At 41.5% G+C, this 23,285-nt stretch overlaps 1 protein-coding gene across 1 annotated transcript in view; it reads left to right on the top strand.

Moving 5' to 3' along the window:
- Positions 1 to 1,112: 1,112 nt before the first annotated feature.
- The window catches only part of LOC145325316 (uncharacterized), a 71,733-nt gene continuing 49,560 nt past the window's right edge, over positions 1,113 to 23,285 (top strand). Inside the window, exons 1-5 of the mRNA XM_080168259.1 lie at positions 1,113 to 1,200; positions 3,273 to 3,354; positions 3,884 to 3,936; positions 6,812 to 6,865; positions 7,008 to 7,049. Of these exons, the coding sequence (XP_080024385.1) occupies positions 1,164 to 1,200; positions 3,273 to 3,354; positions 3,884 to 3,936; positions 6,812 to 6,865; positions 7,008 to 7,049 (268 nt within the window). The 5' untranslated portion in view covers positions 1,113 to 1,163. The remainder of the gene's footprint in view (positions 1,201 to 3,272; positions 3,355 to 3,883; positions 3,937 to 6,811; positions 6,866 to 7,007; positions 7,050 to 23,285) is intronic.

The raw sequence follows: 23,285 nt of genomic DNA on the forward strand, positions 1-23,285 counted from the left end.
GGATAGTTTTTTTTTTATAAATAAAAACATTAATCATGATATGATCGTTCTATCGGTTTTAAACAAGTATTTATTAAAGATAATTTGATTTTAAAAAAGTGAATCCAAGTACATTAAGGCACAATGTTTTAAGCTTACCATTTCTACAATGTCAAAACTTTAATGAAACACATGTAATTTACCAATGGTAAAATATTTACTGGCCTCTCATTGGTCATTTTATTGTATGACGTCATTTGTCTCAACGCTGCCTCAACTTTAATTGCTAGTACTTCTAAATATGTAAAACATCATGCATAACACGCAATTTTGACGATAACTTAACAATAATGTTATTTTACTTTTAGATGATTTGTTGATCTCTGTCGCTTTCATGGGTGTTGTCATCCTTGTTTTGAATGGATATTCTATTTGATTTGAGAATGTTTAAACATAATGGTAATTAACGTGATTAATAGGTGTAACGATATGTGGTGAAACTTTTTTTTAAGAGAAGCTTTTCTATAATTAGGGCCGGACCGTCCATCCGTCTGTCCTAAACGGTTAGGTTTTTTTCGTTAAGTCCTAAAAATATTAGTCCGTACACTGTATTTTGTATTTAAGAAGTCTTTCAACAAATTTCCTGACAATTTTGTTTCGACTTTTATATTCTTATATAGTTCTGACAATCTACATGTGTTATTGTTCGTTGTTACTATTGTTTCAGCGCTTTGCTTTTAGAAAACTGATTCCTAGGTCCATAGACGTCCAAGCTTTTTTTTTTGGGGGGGGGGGGTAAAATGAAAAAATCGTTTGAGGGGGGGTAATCGCCCAATTACCCCCCCCCCCTTGGACGTCTATGCCTAGGTCAACAAAGAAATATGCTATATAAATGATGCATCAATATAATCAAATCAAGTCCTCAAATGCAAGAATTTCCTTATCCTGTTTTGAACAGTTTTGCAACTAATTTACTGACAATTTTGTTAATTAAGACATTTATATTTTGCTTTTCAGTTCTGACACTCTACAAGTGTCAATCTTAGTTTGTTCTTCTGTTTTAGAGCTTCGCTTTTATGGATGTTGTCATTTTTTTCTACGCTTAGGGTCATGATCGTTTTTAAATAAATTTCAGATATTAATAAAACTCATTCTATGTAGTTGAAATAAATGAAATAATAAAAATGAAACAGTTAATTTTAATAACCACATTTTTATCAGGTATTTATATATCAAATTATTTATCTATCAATTATTATATATTTCTATCTATAAAGCTATTTATAGTTTGACAAGTTTTTTTTTATATAAATCTCTCTTTATTACTTTTACTAGCGGCTACGTTCCTAGAGGCCTCTAGTGGCACTTTAAATGTTTTTTTAAAATAATATGCTACCTATCTATGTTGCTTTCAAGTTTCTACGATACCTTGCAATGTTGCGTAGGATTCTCTATTAAGTTTCTACGATGTTACGTAGGAGTCTCTATTCAAAAAAAATTAGATTTATTGTGATTTCTCTAGGGAGGGTGGTGGTACCCTCCCCCAAAATAGTTATAAACCTTCCCGGGACCTATGAGAAGCTACCCTTTTAAGGAGAACCCGATCGGTTCAGCTGTTAGCGAGATCCTTCGGTACAAACAAACAGACAAGCAGACATACAGACAAACACACATCCTGTTACTTTATTATAAGGATTGAACTTAAATTAAATATATGTAAGTAAACTTCAGTAAACAAACTGCCATATTGTTAACGTTAATGACCTCTTATTTTGCAGAAAACTTTTTCTTTGGAAGACTTTGTTTTCTCGCCAATATGGTGAAAAATTACTCACTTAAAATTGAGAAAGAGACATCTTTCTTTTTAATTCTGAAGATCTATATAAAATTCATATTTTAAGCATTGTTTCCGAAGTAAAAAATCTTGTAACAAAAATAATTTTTATGTAAAAGCCTACAAACGTTAGAACAAATGAAGTTACTTACATTAGAGGGATATTATCACAGCTAATTAACACTTGCTCCATCCATTCTTTTAACTTTTTTATCTCTTTGGTAACAAGCGGATGCGTCACATTTTACGCCAAGCCACTAAAAATAACAAGGTCATAAAAGATATAGTCCTGAAATGACCATGAAACGCTGCCTCGTGCTTTAGAAATGCAAAAAAAGATTAATTGTCTTTTTTCAAAGTTTGAATGATGATATACGTTTGATTATACGTCTATAATAAACGAAGCAAAAATCTAAAAGATAATAAAGATGACTACATCCATAAGTAGCGAAGCTCATAAATTAAATAAACAGATGGACGGGCACTAAAATAGAAAGCATACTAACATATAAAATATAGTGGGGGGGTGCATATCAATTTTTAAGGGTGTGTGGATTTATACTTAAAATAAAACTAAAACAATAAAAAGTGGCGGGGTATTGCGAGGCACAAACGAATCATTTAGCGTTACGGACCGACGGACTGACTGACTGACGGACATACATAATAAACTATAGAGTAGCTTCGCTACTAAAAAATATTATATTAATTTTTGAATTCTAAACACGAATTTCTTTACCAAGCTTGACTGCGTTTATTTCTAATGGGCATAATTGTCCTTGTTGTATATATTTGGCAGAAAACTATATTATTATAAAGGCTGATTACACAATCTATCAAAACAAAAGTATATTATAAACTATACATGTTTTACATACAGGGTTCCACACATATTTTGTCTTTTGTAAGGCTTTATAAATCAACTCTTATGTAAAGTCTGTAACTTAAAGTTCTCGCTAACAGTTTTTACAAAAAAAGCTCTTTATAGTTAACAGGAAGTTTTTAAACAATGTGGGAGGATTCCTTACCCCCCGCCCCCTAACTAAACATAAATTGTTTATTTCTTTATTTATTTTTTATGATTTATGTTAATTGTTTAATTGTTCATAAAAAAATAATTGAGAATTTGAGACAATTTAGATGGTAGACCCTGAATATCTAGCTGTTTTTTAGCCATATTCCTTAAAACAAGGTCATAGGTTTTTGTATATAGGGGGAGTTCAAGGGGAGAAACCCCCTCAGTGGTTAAATTATTATCTCTATCTATCTATCTATCTATCTATCTATCTATCTATCTATCTATCTATCTATCTATCTATCTATCTATCTATCTATCTATCTATCTATCTATCTATCTATCTATCTATCTATCTATCTATCTATCTATCTAAATATCTATCTATCTATCTATCTATCTATCTATCTATCTATCTATCCATCTATCTATCTATCAATGTAGGGTGTAGACTAGCCCCTGTCTCAGAAACTGGATCCTCTACAAATGCTTTGTTTGAAGTTGACCTTCCAGGGCTAAAATTTAGGTAAAACATTTAGTTTTCATAGCATACTTTGAATGACAGACGGACAGTCAGACAAGAAAAACTATATTTATTTCAGCATGTTCATTCGGGCATATTTGTGCAAGTTATTCTAAATATAATTCTTCTATTGCTATTTATGAAAAATTGTTGATTTTTATGTATTGATTATTTTTTAATGCATTGTTTAAGAATATTTCAACTCATTGTACATACATATATTTGATAATTTTTGTTTTCTGCTCCCTAACTTGTTTGCCATTATTGAATATTACCATTCTTGCCTGTTTGACCATAAAGTTTTATAGCAAAAATAGACCACTCGCACACACATATCCTTAAGGCTCACACGCATGTCGCACTTACAATAAACAAAAGATATTTGTTTCTCTAATGTGAGAAATCCAACAAATGTGAATAACTGTAAGTAATCTTAATAATTTTATTTTTGTGGAATATGATACGATACATGTTTTTTCAAACCTGGTTCTGCAAAAAATAAATTCCTTTTTAATCTCCTTTTTTATTTTAGTTCCGCTAACCTGACAGCGGCCTTATTCAAGAACTTTACTCTCCTACCAGACAAGGAAATTAATAACATCTTTTTACCTCATAAATACCCTAATAGGAGTATGCTTGGCAACTAACAATGTATATAAAACCAGACAACTTAGATATAATTTAATCACAAATTTTGAAGAAAAAAAATAGGTACATCCAATCTTATCTCGGCAAAATACATAAACCATAGAACTAATAGGAGTTTTAAAAAGCTGCTACACATTTCTTTGAAAAAGTTTAAAAAGACAGATGAGACAATGGAGATATATTAATCTTTTGCAACTTCCTTCCCCATTTATAATAAAAACTATTTTCTTCTGTTATTGATTTAAAAATTATAAGAATATTATTTTGTGTTATATTTTCCTTTTTAAATATATCTCTTCAACAATTATAAGCTACCAAAAGCAGAAAATGATATAAAATTTGGGGGTGAGATTATTTTACTATCCATATTTATATCCCTGTATTATCATTAACTTTTTCCAGTTTTATAGCGACTTTCGATGTGCTGAATTTGAATTTCCAAATGTGTACGCAGTTTCCGCGGTGTTTCCCCATCCTATCTCAATATTTACTACTAGCTAAAAAAGCTTCAAACTTCCAAACTTTCAAAATTTTGAACGTATAAACGATTTATACATTCAAAACTTTAATTTTCAAAACTTTTTTTTTTAAGTTTGAAGCTATTTTATCTAGTAGTAAATATTGAGATAAGATGAGGAAACACCGCGGAAACTGCGTATACTTTTGGAAATTAAAATTCAGCACACCCGACTTTCACTAGATTTATAAATAACCCAGGGAGGAAGGGGACATTGGACTGTAAATTACACTTGTACAATTGCCTGGTTAACAACTATTATTGTATAAACTTTTCAACCAATAAATTATATTATTATTTTACCATTTAGATTTTATAACCCTTTCTTATTTTACAGGCGCAAATATTAAGCAACTTGAATGTTGTATAGTTTTTGTCTGTTTTCACTGAATCTACTTCTTAGAAGCAAAGCTACTCTGTAAGCACTATTAGTTGTCTTTTTGTCTGTCTCAAGGATTGTTAGACTGTCCGTCCGTCCGTCAGTCAGTCCGATACGTTTTAGGGAAAACGTTAGGTTCTCGGTTGCTAATAAAAGTAGAAAGATAAAAAAAAATTGTTAAAATTCCTACGAATTTTGCGCATATAATCTAAACATTATTTTTGCCGTCTGACTTTATTCTTGCTTTAAAAGACAAAAAAAAATATTTTGAATAGGTTTTGTAATTTTTTAATTGAAACTTTGTTATCTCTCACTTTCTTTATCTCTCTTAAATGACCTCACTCGACTTTTTGTTTTCACTGCTCATTTTAATAAGCTTCGCTACTATTGTATTTGTTCTTTCTCCACCACCCCCCCCCCCTCTCCACCAAAAGTAAATTATTATACTTTTGTTGAGCAAAATTCTCATGCAGAAAAGGTGTTTTCAATGATCTAACTGAATTAAAAATGTAAAAAAAATATTTTTTTCTGTGTGTTACTTGAGTGTAATAGAACTTTAAGTTTCGGGGGAAACAATATGGTCGTTTTGGTCTTGGGCTAATTTTTAAATAGTCTGACTGTTTTCGAGATCTTAAAAGTCACACATACACAAAATCATTAACATAAAAAATCTTGTTTACTATCACATCCACCAAACTTTTTGCTATTATGTATTTTGCAAAATAAACAATTTATGAACATGACAATAAGCGGAAGTGATAATACACATTATACTATGCGAATAAAAAGCCCAAAATTTTTGTATTGAGGTCACTGTAAACTTTTACTGGAATCTAAATTACCCCCTAACTATCCATCAACAACTTTCACTCATTTCTTTGTTTCTTTTAAATCCAAAGCTTTTCTACATTAAGGGTAGGTCCGTCTGTCATTACGTTTAATTGTCCGAAAGGAATATCTCTTAGGAATGTCAGTATTGTCTATTTGCATGAATGAATGATTTGTTAAGTTTCGCTTTTGTGGATGTTGTTAGCGTTGGTCTTCCAATATCAACCTAATATAAAAATTGTTTATGTGTGTGTGTGTGTGTGTGTCTGTCTTACTTCCTACTAACCGTTGGACCTATTTTGTTCTAATCTGTAAAGAAGCAGATTTGACGCATTTTCTATCTTGGTGGCTCACCCTATCAAAATTAAACTGTAAAATGTTAAACCCTTCCAAAACCAGATCTAAATAATTATCTTGCTGATCCCTAAAAAGATGCCACTAGAGGCTAGGTGCACACCAACTTTAGATCTCAAGGAAACTTTTGACTTAATATTCATTTGTATATCTTATCTATAATACCAAGTAGAACGATGTCTGTCCGTCTGTCTGTCCGTCTGTCCGTCTGAAGCTTAAGATCTCAGTAACCACTGAACCGATTGGGCTCTACTCTTCAGGGTATATACCTATTGGTCCTGCGGTGGTTTTAAGCTATTTTCTTGGGGGGTGGGACACCCCCAACCCCCCCCAAAAACAAAAAAATCCCCCCCCATTTTTTTTTTTTACAAATTTTACGAATTTTTTGAATTTTACGAATTTTACGAAATTTACGAATTTTACAAAATTTACGAATTTTACGAATTTTGCGAATTTAATCGCAAAATGTTTTCCTGCTGGGTAGGTGCGAAAATTTGTGATCCGTTCTGCTGGGTAAGTAATAGAAGATGTAATTATACCTCTTGGGGCAAAGCCACTAGAGGCTAGGGGCGAAGCCACTAGTTATTTTTAAAAAGAAAAGCAATCCAATCATTATATTTTATTTAAAAAAGAAACTTTTACAGCTAAGCCTTTTGAAAAATAGTATATTCCTATAGCGGCTAGTGTCCTAATAAAGGATCAAATGTTAAATTCAAAGATGTTATTAACTTTTTAGTTTAATTTACCCATCCCAGAAAATTTTCAGCTACCAGCAGTTTTAACAGGAGGTAAGTTTGTCCATTCTTGTATCAATCTAATAATCTATCGATAAATTGATATGCATCCCCAATGATCATAATCTAAATTACCCTCTCTGGAAGATTAAAATCATTGTTTCTTTTATTAATAAAATTTCTATCTATTTTTTAGCTGCAGCCTTAGCAGTTTCAAACCTTGCTCCGTATGCCTTAGGTAGTATAAATTTTTATTATTGTGAAGCTACTCTGTATTTTATTTTGTCTAGCTGTATTTCTTTCAGAGTTTTTACTATTTATATTTGGGCCAATAAATGTGAAGCAAAGATAGGTACTCTATAATATTTTAGAAGAAACTTTTGTTCATAGATAGTGCAAGATTGTGCAAAAACTTAATCGTTATACCTCCAAGCAAATTAACATTTAACTAAACCTTGATTCCATGGATGCACTGTTGATGTATGTTTGTTTAAGTAACAGTTTAGTTGTCTGTATGTACCATAAGATCTCACAACAGCTGGACCGATATGGTTCACCTTCACATTAAAGCTTTTTTAAGTCCTAAAGAGTATACTAAACCAACGGATCTAGTAAGTTATGGAAAATGACAATCTTCACAAAAAATTCTCAATAGTAGCTGTTTAATCCCTATTTTCCCTATCACGTTATGCACAGACGTAGACAAGGTAGTTTATAGAGTATCTCTGCATCTAAAACAAAACCCGTATGGTGTGAATAAACTTCCGCATATTGATGAATATAGAAAAAAATTGGCATAGATAAGAAACCCGAGCAGGTGTTTAATAATGAGATTAAAGCATAAAGAAATGTTATTTATGCAGCTCATACCCGAAACGAAATTAATTATAAAAAATCACGAAACCTATATGTTATTTTCTGCTGTCGTTGGGGGACCAACCTTCCTCCCCTATATACTTTTAAAATTCCGCTTATGGGAACACTAGTTGAAAAAAAAAATTTTAATTTTACCTTATTAAAAAATTTTTTTTTTGAAGTGGAAAGTGAAAATCTCGGCAACCAAGGTCACTTTGGATAGCTGTAACTTTGGCTAGGATTGAGCTACAGAGGACTTTAAGTACTCAAATTAAACATCTTGGCAAGCCTAACAACTTTTATTAAAGACTTTGGACAAGATTTTGACTTTTAAGGGGGGTTATGGGGACCCAAACTTTACCAATTTTGGATTTCCATGCATTTGACTGCAAAACTGCAAAAATTTATGCAAATTATTCTAAGTCCAAAGTTGAAAAATGAGAAAATGAAAATATCGCAAACCTAGGTCACTTTGGATAGCTGTAACTTTGGCTAGGATTGAGCTACATAAGACTTTAAGTACTCAAATTAAACATCTTGGCAAGCCTAACAACTTTTATTAAAGGTTTTGGACAAGATTTTGACTTTTAAGGGGGGTTATGACGACCGCAAGTTACCTGATTTTGGATTTCCATGCATTTGACTGCAAAAATGTAAAATTTGATCAAAATTTTGGCTAAGACAAGGGTGCCCTCCAAAATGAAAATCTCGGAAACCAAGGTCACTTTGGATAGCTGTAACTTTGGCTAGGATTGAGCTACAGAGGACTTTAAGTACTCAAATTAAACATCTTGGCAAGCCTAACAACTTTTATTAAAGGTTTTGGACAAGATTTTGACTTTTAAGGGGGGTTATGGGGACCCAAACTTTGCCAATTTTGGATTTCCATGCATTTGACTGCAAAAATTAGGGGATCTCAGACCGGCAAGGGGGCAAGGCAAGGCAAGGTGACTCGTTGTCGTTCTCGTTTTGGGTTGACGTTGACGTAAGCGGTTGACGTTGACGTAAGCTGGCTTACCTTCCAAGCGGGTGCCCTCTCTCCCAAGCAAGGTAGCCAGGCAGCAAGGCAAGGTGACTCGTTGTCGTTCTCGTTTTGGGTTGACGTTGACGTAAGCGGTTGACGTTGACGTAAGCTGGCTTACCTTCCAAGCGGGTGCCCTCTCTCCCAAGCAAGGTAGCCAGGCAGCAAGGCAAGGTGACTCGTTGTCGTTCTCGTTTTGGGTTGACGTTGACGTAAGCGGTTGACGTTGACGTAAGCTGGCTTACCTTCCAAGCGGGTGCCCTCTCTCCCAAGCAAGGTAGCCAGGCAGCAAGGCAAGGTGACTCGTTGTCGTTCTCGTTTTGGGTTGACGTTGACGTAAGGTGTCCGTATCTCGAGAACGGGTGGTCTGAGAGCGCTGTCCTTCCGTTTTTGAGATTGGGACCCCTATATATATACGTATACCAGTCGATGTCAACTTGACCTTAGGACACCTTCTACCTTCACTACCCAGGTGTGAGCCTCGCTTGGTCATAGTGAGCCTCGCTTGGTAATTCAGTGAGCCACGGTTGGTTACCAATCGAGGCTCACTGACTTACCAAGCAAGGCTCACTATGACCAAGCGAGGCTCACTACCCTAGGAAAAATAGACAGTGAGCCACGCTTGGTTACCAATCGAGGCTCACTATCATAAAAAAAGAGGCAGTGAGCCTTGCTTGGTAATTTAGTGAGCCTCGATTGGTAACCAACCGTGGCTCACTGACTTACCAAGCAAGGCTCACTATGACCAAGCGAGGCTCACTACCCTAGGAAAAATAGACAGTGAGCCACGCTTGGTTACCAATCGAGGCTCACTATCATAAAAAAAGAGGCAGTGAGCCTTGCTTGGTAATTTAGTGAGCCTCGATTGGTAACCAACCGTGGCTCACTGACTTACCAAGCAAGGCTCACTATGACCAAGCGAGGCTCACTACCCTAGGAAAAATAGACAGTGAGCCACGCTTGGTTACCAATCGAGGCTCACTATCATAAAAAAAGAGGCAGTGAGCCTTGCTTGGTAATTTAGTGAGCCTCGATTGGTAACCAACCGTGGCTCACTGAATTACCAAGCAAGGCTCACTATGACCAAGCGAGGCTCACTACCCTAGGAAAAAAAGACAGTGAGCCTCGGTTGGTTACCAATCAAGGCTCACTATCATAAAAAAAAGAGGCAGTGAGCCACGCTTGGTAATTTAGTGAGCCTCGATTGGTAACCAACCGTGGCTCACTGTCTTTTTTTCCTAGGAAACTGAGCCTCGCTTGGTCATAGTGAGCCTTGCTTGGTAAGTCAGTGAGCCTCGATTGGTAACCAACCGTGGCTCACTGAATTACCAAGCAAGGCTCACTATGACCAAGCGAGGCTCACTACCCTAGGAAAAAAAGACAGTGAGCCTCGGTTGGTTACCAATCAAGGCTCACTATCATAAAAAAAGAGGCAGTGAGCCACGCTTGGTAATTTAGTGAGCCTCGATTGGTAACCAACCGTGGCTCACTGAATTACCAAGCAAGGCTCACTATGACCAAGCGAGGCTCACTATCCTAGGAATTCAAAGACAGTGAGCCTTGATTGGTAACCAACCGTGGCTCACTGACTTACCAAGCGAGGCTCGATTTGACCAAGCAAGGCTCACTACCCTAGGAATTTAAAGACAGTGAGCCTCGCTTGGTCATAGTGAGCCTTGCTTGGTAATTCAGTGAGCCTCGATTGGTAACCAACCGTGGCTCACTGACTTACCAAGCGAGGCTCGATTTGACCAAGCAAGGCTCACTACCCTAGGAATTTGAAGACAGTGAGCCTCGCTTGGTCATAGTGAGCCTTGCTTGGTAATTCAGTGAGCCTCGATTGGTAACCAACCGTGGCTCACTGACTTACCAAGCGAGGCTCGATTTGACCAAGCAAGGCTCACTACCCTAGGAATTTAAAGACAGTGAGCCTCGCTTGGTCATAGTGAGCCTTGCTTGGTAATTCAGTGAGCCTCGATTGGTAACCAACCGTGGCTCACTGAATTACCAAGCAAGGCTCACTATGACCAAGCGAGGCTCACTATCCTAGGAATTCAAAGACAGTGAGCCTCGATTGGTAACCAACCGTGGCTCACTGACTTACCAAGCGAGGCTCGATTTGACCAAGCAAGGCTCACTACCCTAGGAATTCAAAGACAGTGAGCCTCGCTTGGTCATAGTGAGCCTTGCTTGGTAATTCAGTGAGCCTCGATTGGTAACCAACCGTGGCTCACTGACTTACCAAGCGAGGCTCGATTTGACCAAGCAAGGCTCACTACCCTAGGAATTCAAAGACAGTGAGCCTCGCTTGGTCATAGTGAGCCTTGCTTGGTAATTCAGTGAGCCTCGATTGGTAACCAACCGTGGCTCACTGAATTACCAAGCAAGGCTCGATTTGACCAAGCAAGGCTCACTATCCTAGGAATTCAAAGACAGTGAGCCTCGATTGGTAACCAACCGTGGCTCACTGACTTACCAAGCGAGGCTCGATTTGACCAAGCAAGGCTCACTACCCTAGGAATTCAAAGACAGTGAGCCTCGCTTGGTCATAGTGAGCCTTGCTTGGTAATTCAGTGAGCCTCGATTGGTAACCAACCGTGGCTCACTGAATTACCAAGCAAGGCTCACTATGACCAAGCGAGGCTCACTACCCTAGGAATTCAAAGACAGTGAGCCTCGATTGGTAACCAACCGTGGCTCACTGACTTACCAAGCGAGGCTCGATTTGACCAAGCAAGGCTCACTACCCTAGGAATTCAAAGACAGTGAGCCTCGCTTGGTCATAGTGAGCCTTGCTTGGTAAGTCAGTGAGCCACGGTTGGTTACCAAGCGAGGCTCACTACATTACCAAGCAAGGCTCACTATGACCAAGCAAGGCTCACTACCTCTTAAGTAGGGTGCCCTTATGCCGGCTTACGGGTGTCCTAGTGTCTTCAAGCTGGAGTAGGGTTCCCTTAGACGAGTATACGTGCCCTCTACCTTGGTATACCGTGCCTTGAAGCGGGATAGAGTGAGATACCAACACGTAGGCGCCCGTAAGCTAGACTAGGCATCCTATACCGTGTCTTAGGCTCCCTATACCGTGTCTTAGGCGACCGTAAGCTGGACTAGGCGCCCTATACCGTGTCTTAGGCTCCCTATACCGTGTCTTAGGCGACCGTAAGCTGGACTAGGCATCCTATACCGTGTCTTAGGCTCCCTATACCGTGTCTTAGGCGACCGTAAGCTGGACTAGGCGCCCTATACCGTGTCTTAGGCTCCCTATACCGTGTCTTAGGCGACCGTAAGCTGGACTAGGCATCCTATACCGTGTCTTAGGCTCCCTATACCGTGTCTTAGGCTTGTCTACCCTTACTCTAGGCGCCCTTAAGCGGGACTAGGCGACTGTAGAACGAGGTACCAACACGAGCTTGAGTGTCAAACACCATTCCTTAGTCAAGGTGCCCTTAAGTCCCGCTAGAGAAGGAAAAGTGTAGGCGAGGGTTGACAACGGAGGTCTAGACTGGGCCACAGATGAGCTACAAGAATCGTTTTGGTGTCTATAGAGAGCTTATACGATCCAACTATCAGTTACCATTTCAACCCATAGTCTAAAGTCAGTCTAAGTATACGTGCGGGTGCCCTAAAGTCAGGCAACCTTAACCCGTATAAGGAGTCGTCCAATCTCAAACTGTCTTTAATAAAAGATGCTCTAAATGCCCTCAAGATCATACACACGAAGTTTCATTCCATTATCTCTAACCGTTCTCCGCTTGTAGGGCGCCAAAGTCGAGTAACCGGAGAGAGCAGTCTCCCAACCCATCCACCCGTATACGCAACCCCCTATACTGACTCGCTCCGGTACCTCGACTTTGGCGCACTACCAACGGAGAACGGTTAGAGATAATGGAATGAAACTTAGTGTGGACATTCTTGACACCATTATGAGCATCTTTTATTAAAGGAAGTTTGAGATTGGGGCACTCTAAGACCCAGTTAAGGTGCCCTAAAGTCAGGCTACCTTAACCCGTATAAGGAGTCGTCCAATCTCAAACTGTCTTTAATAAAAGATGCTCTAAATGCCCTCAAGATCATACACACAAAGTTTCATTCCATTATCTCAACCCATTCTCCGCTGGTAGTGCGCCAAAGTCGAGGTACCGGAGCGAGTCAGTATAGGGGGTTGCGTATACGGGTGGATGGGTTGGGAGACTGCTCTCTCCGGTTACTCGACTTTGGCGCACTACCAACGGAGAACGGTTAGAGATAATGGAATGAAACTTAGTGTGGACATTCTTGACACCATTATGAGCATCTTTTATTAAAGGAAGTTTGAGATTGGGGCACTCTAAGATCGGGTTACGGTGCCCTAAAGTCAGGCTACCTTAACCCGTATAAGGAGTCGTCCAATCTCAAACTGTCTTTAATAAAAGATGCTCTAAATGCCCTCAAGATCATACACACGAAGTTTCATTCCATTATCTCTAACCGTTCTCCGTTGGTAGTGCGCCAAAGTCGAGGTACCGGAGCGAGTCTCACTTACAGTCACCTTGACTACTGAATAGCGTTTGACACTAGCGCTCGTATTGGTACCTCGACTTTGCCGCTCTACCAGTCTGCCTACAGTCAAGCTAGCTTAACCAAACTTCGTACAGGGCACCATTAGGCATCAGAGAGCATATCATCTCGAAGTAAAGGGTCCGTTTAGACGACTCTAGAGGGCACTTAAGGCGCCCTGAAGCCTGGTCACCCGAAACTTGGATTCGGGTCTCCCGACTTCAGGGCGCCTTAAGTGCCCTCTATACTGCCCCAAGACCCCTATAATGGTCGTAAAAGATGTCCAGCATGTCAAGACGAATCCATAGACACCTTAAACTCGTTTCTACGTTGACGGAGAGTGGAGTTAGGATGATTCTACCACACGCAACCCGTCTTAGCAGGACGAGAGCGCTAACCGCAGATCTGCAAATCCAGTGCTCAACACGGTTCCTCGTCTTTGGCAAGTCACCAAATGGGCTACAGTTGAGCTAGGAACGAGGTTAAGGTGTCTACAGAGACGTCTTGGCATGCTGAAGAGATAACTCTACACATTAGCTAGTCTAAAGTCACTCTAGAGGGCACTTAGGGCGCCCTGAAGCAACCCAGGTCAAATCTGAAGGCTGCCGCCAGCTTAGCGCTAAATCCAAGTTTTGACTTTGGCACTCCACCAGTCAGGCTACAGTTGAGATATCGACCTCTAGTCTTTTCTATAGTGTCCAGTAGGCATCTGACTATTATATCCTAGCTTGACAAGGTCATATCTCAACTTTCAAGGCGCTGAGGGCACTCAGAGTGACCCTATACCGTCAAAATCTGAAAATACGCGATGTTGCAAAAATCAAAAAAAGTCGATTTTTTATGCAAAAATGAGCTATTTGAGCGGCCCAAAGGCATTCAATCTTAGTTTGGGGTCCATTGGGATGATTTAGGATGGTTTTTGGGTCAATCAAAATTTTGACCAAAATCGATGATTTTTCCATGCTATACCCTTAGCGTTTTTGCCAAAAATGGCCATTTTCGAGGGTTTTGGTAGAAGTGCTGTAAAATGCTTCAAAGTTGAGATAATGACTTCAAATTGAGTACAGATACTCTTGGGCATGTGTCTGACCACATACTAGCTTGGGAAGGCATTTGGACAACTTTCAAGGGGAGGGTGCCCCCCCAAAGACGAGGACTCAAAATCTCAAAATCTGGGTTTTGGGTCAAAATTTTGACATCGCGATTTTTTGATCTAATATGAACCAGCATAGTCCCCTGACACCAAAAACACCTTTGAAAGTGATTTTGGATGCCTAGAACTGATTCTATGGGCAAAAACGTGCAAAAAAAATCTTACGCAAACTCAAATCTTGAAATTTTTTCGGTTCTCGTCTTTGGCGCCCCCTAACCCCCCCAGGAAGTCAAAATCTTGTCCAAAACCTTTAATAAAAGTTGTTAGGCTTGCCAAGATGTTTAATTTGAGTACTTAAAGTCTTATGTAGCTCAATCCTAGCCAAAGTTATAGCTATCCAAAGTGAACCCAGGTTCAAAGGTCGATGTTTCCACTCATGCGGTTACGGTTTTGGCGCACTCAACCTACGGGTAGGACACCCTAAATTTTCATAACTCAGGCCACAGATGAGCTAGAAAGGAGTTTAAGGTGTCTATGGATTCGTCTTGGCAAATGAAAGTCAGTTACCATTTCAACCTATAGTCTAAAGTCACTCTAGAGGGCACTTATGACCCCCTGAAGGCGGTAGAGTGAAACCAAGATTTTTCAAGATTTCAGCCTAGCGACCTTCAGGGTGCCCTAAGTGCCCTCTAGAGTCGTCTAAACGGACCCCTTACTTCGAGATGATATGCTCTCTGATGCCTAATGGTGCCCTGTATGAAGTTTGGTTAAGCTAGCTTGACTGTAGGCAGACTGGTAGAGCGGCAAAGTCAGGCTAGCGCAAAATGTGGGACACCTGTAACGAGAATGGTACCCAGGGGGGGTATGAAGTGAAAATTTTGGTGAAGGAGATCACTTTAAACCTTATAAACGTTGTCCCTATACCCAATAGACTTGATTAGAACCATTAAAACCAGAATCCAAGACACAAAATTTTTTGACTCGATTTTCAAAATCACGCCAGGGGGGTGCGGAGGATGAAAAATTGAAAAAAAAAAAAGTTGTCTCCAAATGTGCTTTTAATGGTCCTAATCAAGTCTATAGGGTATAGGGAGAACGTTTATAAGGTTTAAAGTGATCGCTTTCACCAAAATGGACCCAGGTTACCCCCCCTGGGCAGTACTGTGAAATCTCAAAAATCGATGTCCTGACAGGGGGTAGGGTCGGTCCATTTTGGTGAAGGTGATCACTTTAAACCTTATAAACGTTCTCCCTATACCCAATAGACTTGATTAGAACCATTAAAACCACATTTGGAGACAACTTTTTTTTTTTTCAATTTTTCATCCTCCGCACCCCCCTGGCGTGATTTTCAAAATCGAGTCAAAAAATTTTGTGTCTTGGATTTTGGTTTTAATGCTTCTAATCAAGTCTATTGGGTATAGGGACAACGTTTATAAGGTTTAAAGTGATCGCCTTCACCAAAAAGTACCCAGGTATACCCCCCCTGGGGTCATTCCACTTACAGGTGTCCCACATTTTTCGCTCGTCTGACTTTGCCGCTCTACCAGTCTGCCTACAGTCAAGCTAGCTTAACCAAACTTCGTACAGGGCACCATTAGGCATCAGAGAGCATATCATCTCGAAGTAAAGGGTCCGTTTAGACGACTCTAGAGGGCACTTAGGGCGCCCTGAAGCCTGGTACCCCAAAACTTGGATTCGGGTCTCCCGACTTCAGGGCGCCTTAAGTGCCCTCTATATTGGCGCAAGACCCCTATAATGGTCGTAAAAGATGTCCAGCATGTCAAGACGAATCCATAGACACCTTAAACTCGTTTCTAGGTTGACGGAGAGTGGAGTTAGGATGATTCTACCACACGCAACCCGTCTCAGCAGGACGATAGACGTAACCGCAGATCTGCAAAACCAGTGCTCAAGACGGTTCCTCGTCTTTGGCAAGTCACCAAATGGGCTACAGTTGAGCTAGGAACGAGGTTAAGGTGTCTACAGAGACGTCTTGGCATGCTGAAGAGATAACTCTACACATTAGCTAGTCTAAAGTCACTCTAGAGGGCACTTAGGGCGCCCTGAAGACACCCAGGTCAAATCTGCAGCTCAAATCCGGCTTAGCGCTAGATCCAAGTTTTGACTTTGCCACTCCACCAGTCAGGCTACAGTTGAGATATCGACCTCTAGTCTTTTCTATAGTGTCCAGTAGGCATCTGACTATCATATCCTAGCTTGACAAGGTCATATCTCAACTTTCAAGGCGCTGAGGGCACCCAGAGTGAGCCTATACCGTCAAAATCTGGAAATACGCGATGTTGCAAAAATCAAAAAAAGTCGATTTTTTATGCAAAAATGAGCTATTTGAGCGGCCCAAAGGCATTCAATCTTAGTTTGGGGTCCATTGGGATGATTTAGGATGGTTTTTGGGTCAATCAAAATTTTGACCAAAATCGATGATTTTTCCATGCTATACCCTTAGCGTTTTTGCCAAAAATGGCCATTTTCGAGGGTTTTGGTAGAAGTGCTGTAAAATGCTTCAAAGTTGAGATAATGACTTCAAATTGAGTACAGATACTCTTGGGCATGTGTCTGACCACATACTAGCTTGGGAAGGCATTTGGACAATTTTCAAGGGGAGGGTGCCCCCCCAAAGACGAGGACTCAAAATCTCAAAATCTGGGTTTTGGGTCAAAATTTTGACATCGCGATTTTTTGATCTAATATGAACCAGCATAGTCCCCTGACACCAAAAACACCTTTGAAAGTGATTTTGGATGCCTAGAACTGATTCTATGGGCAAAAACGTGCAAAAAAAATCTTACGCAAACTCAAATCTTGAAATTTTTTCGGTTCTCGTCTTTGGCGCCCCCTAACCCCCCCAGGAAGTCAAAATCTTGTCCAAAACCTTTAATAAAAGTTGTTAGGCTTGCCAAGATGTTTAATTTGAGTACTTAAAGTCTTATGTAGCTCAATCCTAGCCAAAGTTACAGCTATCCAAAGTGAACCCAGGTTCAAAGGTCGATGTTTCCACTCATGCGGTTACGGTTTTGGCGCACTCAACCTACCGTAAGGGCACCCTAAATTTTCATAACTCAGGCCACAGATGAGCTTGAAAGGAGTTTAAGGTGTCTATGGATTCGTCTTGGCAAATGAAAGTCAGTTACCATTTCAACCTATAGTCTAAAGTCACTCTAGAGGGCACTTATGACCCCCTGAAGGCGGTAGAGTGAAACCAAGATTTTTCAAGATTTCACCCTACCCTCCTTCAGGGCGCCCTAAGTGCCCTCTATAGTCGTCTAAACGGACCCCTTACTTCGAGATGATATGCTCTTTGATGCCAGAGGGTGCCCTGTACAAAGTTTGGTTAAGCTGGCTTGACTGTAGGCAGCCTGGTAGAGCGGCAAAGTCGAGGTACCAATACGAGCGCTAGTGTCAAACGCTATTCAGTAGTCAAGGTGACTGTAAGTCAGACTCGCTCCGGTACCTCAACTTTGGCGCACTACCAACGGAGAACGGTTAGAGATAATGGAATGAAACTTAGTGTGGATGATCTTGACACCATTATGAGCATCTTTTATTAAAGGAAGTTTGAGATTGGGGCACTCCAATACCCAGGTAAGGTGCCCTGAAGTCAGGCTACCTTAACCCGTATAAGGAGTCGTCCGATCTCAAACTGTCTTTAATAAAAGATGCTCTAAATGCCCTCAAGATCATACACACAAAGTTTCATTCCATTATCTCTACCCATTCTCCGCTGGTAGTGCGCCAAAGTCGAGTAACCGGAGAGAGCAGTCTCCCAACCCATCCACCCGTATACGCAACCCCCTATACTGACTCGCTCCGGTACCTCGACTTTGGCGCACTACCAACGGAGAACGGTTAGAGATAATGGAATGAAACTTAGTGTGGACATTCTTGACACCATTATGAGCATCTTTTATTAAAGGAAGTTTGAGATTGGGGCACTCTAAGATCGGGTTACGGTGCCCTAAAGTCAGGCTACCTTAACCCGTATAAGGAGTCGTCCAATCTCAAACTGTCTTTAATAAAAGATGCTCTAAATGCCCTCAAGATCATACACACGAAGTTTTATTCCATTATCTCTAACCGTTCTCCGTTTATAGGGCGCCAAAGTCGAGTAACCGGAGAGAGCAGTCTCCCAACCCATCCACCCGTATACGCAACCCCCTATACTGACTCGCTCCGGTACCTCGACTTTGGCGCACTACCAACGGAGAACGGTTAGAGATAATGGAATGAAACTTAGTGTGGACATTCTTGACACCATTATGAGCATCTTTTATTAAAGGAAGTTTGAGATTGGGGCACTCTAAGATCGGGTTACGGTGCCCTAAAGTCAGGCTACCTTAACCCGTATAAGGAGTCGTCCAATCTCAAACTGTCTTTAATAAAAGATGCTCTAAATGCCCTCAAGATCATACACACAAAGTTTCATTCCATTATCTCTAACCGTTCTCCGTTTATAGGGCGCCAAAGTCGAGTAACCGGAGAGAGCAGTCTCCCAACCCATCCACCCGTATACGCAACCCCCTATACTGACTCGCTCCGGTACCTCGACTTTGGCGCACTACCAACGGAGAACGGTTAGAGATAATGGAATGAAACTTAGTGTGGACATTCTTGACACCATTATGAGCATCTTTTATTAAAGGAAGTTTGAGATTGGGGCACTCTAAGATCGGGTTACGGTGCCCTAAAGTCAGGCTACCTTAACCCGTATAAGGAGTCGTCCAATCTCAAACTGTCTTTAATAAAAGATGCTCTAAATGCCCTCAAGATCATACACACGAAGTTTCATTCCATTATCTCTAACCGTTCTCCGTTTGTAGTGCGCCAAAGTCGAGGTACCGGAGCGAGTATTCCAGTATACGTGTATAGGGTGACTTCCAGTCACCTTGACTAAGGAATGATGTTTGACACTCAAGCTCGTGTTGGTACCTCGTTCTACAGTCGCCTAGTCCCGCTCTAGTGAGCCTCGCTTGGTCATAGTGAGCCTTGCTTGGTAATTCAGTGAGCCACGGTTGGTTACCAATCGAGGCTCACTAACTTACCAAGCAAGGCTCACTGTCTTTGAATTCCTAGGGTAGTGAGCCTTGCTTGGTCATAGTGAGCCTCGCTTGGTAATTTAGTGAGCCTCGATTGGTAACCAACCGTGGCTCACTGAATTACCAAGCAAGGCTCACTATGACCAAGCGAGGCTCACTACCCTAGGAAAAAAAGACAGTGAGCCTCGGTTGGTTACCAATCAAGGCTCACTATCATAAAAAAAGAGGCAGTGAGCCACGCTTGGTAATTTAGTGAGCCTCGATTGGTAACCAACCGTGGCTCACTGTCTTTTTTTCCTAGGAAACTGAGCCTCGCTTGGTCATAGTGAGCCTTGCTTGGTAAGTCAGTGAGCCTCGATTGGTAACCAACCGTGGCTCACTGAATTACCAAGCAAGGCTCACTATGACCAAGCGAGGCTCACTACCCTAGGAAAAAAAGACAGTGAGCCTCGGTTGGTTACCAATCAAGGCTCACTATCATAAAAAAAGAGGCAGTGAGCCACGCTTGGTAATTTAGTGAGCCTCGATTGGTAACCAACCGTGGCTCACTGAATTACCAAGCAAGGCTCACTATGACCAAGCGAGGCTCACTACCCTAGGAAAAAAAGACAGTGAGCCTCGGTTGGTTACCAATCAAGGCTCACTATCATAAAAAAAGAGGCAGTGAGCCACGCTTGGTAATTTAGTGAGCCTCGATTGGTAACCAACCGTGGCTCACTGACTTACCAAGCAAGGCTCGATTTGACCAAGCAAGGCTCACTATCCTAGGAATTCAAAGACAGTGAGCCTCGCTTGGTCATAGTGAGCCTTGCTTGGTAAGTCAGTGAGCCTCGATTGGTAACCAACCGTGGCTCACTGAATTACCAAGCAAGGCTCACTATGACCAAGCGAGGCTCACTACCCTAGGAATTCAAAGACAGTGAGCCTCGCTTGGTCATAGTGAGCCTTGCTTGGTAAGTCAGTGAGCCTCGATTGGTAACCAACCGTGGCTCACTGAATTACCAAGCAAGGCTCACTATGACCAAGCGAGGCTCACTATCCTAGGAATTCAAAGACAGTGAGCCTCGATTGGTAACCAACCGTGGCTCACTGACTTACCAAGCAAGGCTCGATTTGACCAAGCAAGGCTCACTACCCTAGGAATTCAAAGACAGTGAGCCTCGCTTGGTCATAGTGAGCCTTGCTTGGTAAGTCAGTGAGCCTCGATTGGTAACCAACCGTGGCTCACTGAATTACCAAGCAAGGCTCACTATGACCAAGCGAGGCTCACTACCCTAGGAATTCAAAGACAGTGAGCCTCGATTGGTAACCAACCGTGGCTCACTGAATTACCAAGCAAGGCTCACTATGACCAAGCGAGGCTCACTACCCTAGGAATTCAAAGACAGTGAGCCTCGATTGGTAACCAACCGTGGCTCACTGACTTACCAAGCAAGGCTCGATTTGACCAAGCAAGGCTCACTACCCTAGGAATTCAAAGACAGTGAGCCTCGCTTGGTCATAGTGAGCCTTGCTTGGTAAGTCAGTGAGCCTCGATTGGTAACCAACCGTGGCTCACTGAATTACCAAGCAAGGCTCACTATAACCAAGCGAGGCTCACTACCCTAGGAATTCAAAGACAGTGAGCCTCGCTTGGTCATAGTGAGCCTTGCTTGGTAAGTCAGTGAGCCTCGATTGGTAACCAACCGTGGCTCACTGAATTACCAAGCAAGGCTCACTATGACCAAGCGAGGCTCACTATATAGGGAGCCTAAGACACGGTATAGGGTTCCAAGTCCAGCTTACGGTCGCCTATACTACGGGTAGTCAAGTCTAAGACACGGTATAGGGAGCCTAAGACACGGTATAGTGTGCCTAGTCCAGCTTACGGTCGCCTAAGACACGGTATAGGGAGCCTAAGACACGGTATAGGGTGCCCAATCCAGCTTACGGTCGCCTACAGTAAGGGTAGACAAGCCTAAGACACGGTATAGGGAGCCTAAGTCAAGATCCGAACCCTCTACCAAGCGCTAATCCAGTCTACGGGCGCCTATAGTACGGGTAGTCAAGTCTAAGACACGGTATAGGGAGCCTAAGACACGGTATAGGGTGCCCAATCCAGCTTACGGTCGCCTACAGTAAGGGTAGACAAGCCTAAGACACGGTATAGGGAGCCTAAGTCAAGATCCGAACCCTCTACCAAGCGCTAATCCAGTCTACGGGCGCCTATAGTACGGGTAGTCAAGTCTAAGACACGGTATAGGGAGCCTAAGACACGGTATAGGGTGCCCAATCCAGCTTACGGTCGCCTACAGTAAGGGTAGACAAGCCTAAGACACGGTATAGGGAGCCTAAGTCAAGATCCGAACCCTCTACCAAGCGCTAATCCAGTCTACGGGCGCCTATAGTACGGGTAGTCAAGTCTAAGACACGGTATAGGGAGCCTAAGACACGGTATAGGGTGCCCAATCCAGCTTACGGTCGCCTACAGTAAGGGTAGACAAGCCTAAGACACGGTATAGGGAGCCTAAGTCAAGATCCGAACCCTCTACCAAGCGCTAATCCAGTCTACGGGCGCCTATAGTACGGGTAGTCAAGTCTAAGACACGGTATAGGGAGCCTAAGACACGGTATAGGGTGCCCAATCCAGCTTACGGTCGCCTACAGTAAGGGTAGACAAGCCTAAGACACGGTATAGGGAGCCTAAGTCAAGATCCGAACCCTCTACCAAGCGCTAATCCAGTCTACGGGCGCCTATAGTACGGGTAGTCAAGTCTAAGACACGGTATAGGGAGCCTAAGACACGGTATAGGGTGCCTAATCCAGCTTACGGTCGCCTACAGTAAGGGTAGACAAGCCTAAGACACGGTATAGGGAGCCTAAGTCAAGATACGAACCCTATATCAAGCGCTATTCCCGCTTAAGGGCGCCTAGAGTAGGGTTAGTCAAGCCTAAGACACGGTATAGGGCGCCTAAGACACGGGGGAGAAGGGTTGGAGTGAAGTATGAACGCGAGTATTGATGTACGTAAGCGAGTATTGATGTACGTAAGCGAGTATCCAAGTATAAGCCTTCTATACTTAGCTATCTTCCCTCTATCTGCCCTCTATCTACCCTCTAGAGGGCCTACTTACATCGTAGACTGCCTTAGTAGACACTTTTGGGTTGCCATTAGACACTAAAACCCCCACCGAGTCCGTATAGGGTCTACGTAGACTTTCCGGTAAAGACGCATCCACGAAAATACACTAGAGTTCAAATTTACACTTATAAACGTTTAAAAACATTAAATACCAAGTTGACAAAATCCATGTTTCTTCGATAACTAGCGAACGGATTGAGCTAGAATCGATGTTAAGGTGTCTAAATGACCGTCTCGACCCCAGGAACTCACTCACAAAGTTTGAAGAGTCTGGGACAATTTTAAGATAGGCGGACCAAACCGTTTGTGTTTTTTTTTACCAACCGAGGCTCACTAAAAAATTGAAAAATCAGTTTTTCCTAGGAAAACTTTTTTGTTTCTTAACCGATTTTGGACTTCAAGGTGGCAAAATGTCCGTCTCAATATGCTGGACTTACCCTATCAATTTGACGGAGCTGCTCCAATTTTAAGGGGGGCGGACCTCAACTTGTTTGATTTTTTTAGTGAGCCTCGCTTGGTAAAAAGTGAGCCTCGGTGCGACAAACGTATAGCTAGAGTGCCCCGATTGTCTTCTCCTTCTGGATATAAGTCTGGCATGTCAAGACGGTCATTTAGACACCTTAACATCGATTCTAGCTCAAAAACTGTTGAAATGGTGAAGAAAACTTGATTTTTTCAAATACGCGAGGGTGAAAGTGAGCCTCGGTTGGTCAAAAAATCAAACAAGTTGAGGTCCGCCCCCCTTAAAATTATCCTAGCTCCGTCAAATTTTGTGTGCTGATTCTACTCATTGA

Source organism: Acartia tonsa, chromosome 8 (genome assembly GCF_053477335.1).
Source record: "Acartia tonsa isolate MP-2025a chromosome 8, ASM5347733v1, whole genome shotgun sequence".
In the NCBI taxonomy this organism is placed as follows: domain Eukaryota; kingdom Metazoa; phylum Arthropoda; class Copepoda; order Calanoida; family Acartiidae; genus Acartia; species Acartia tonsa.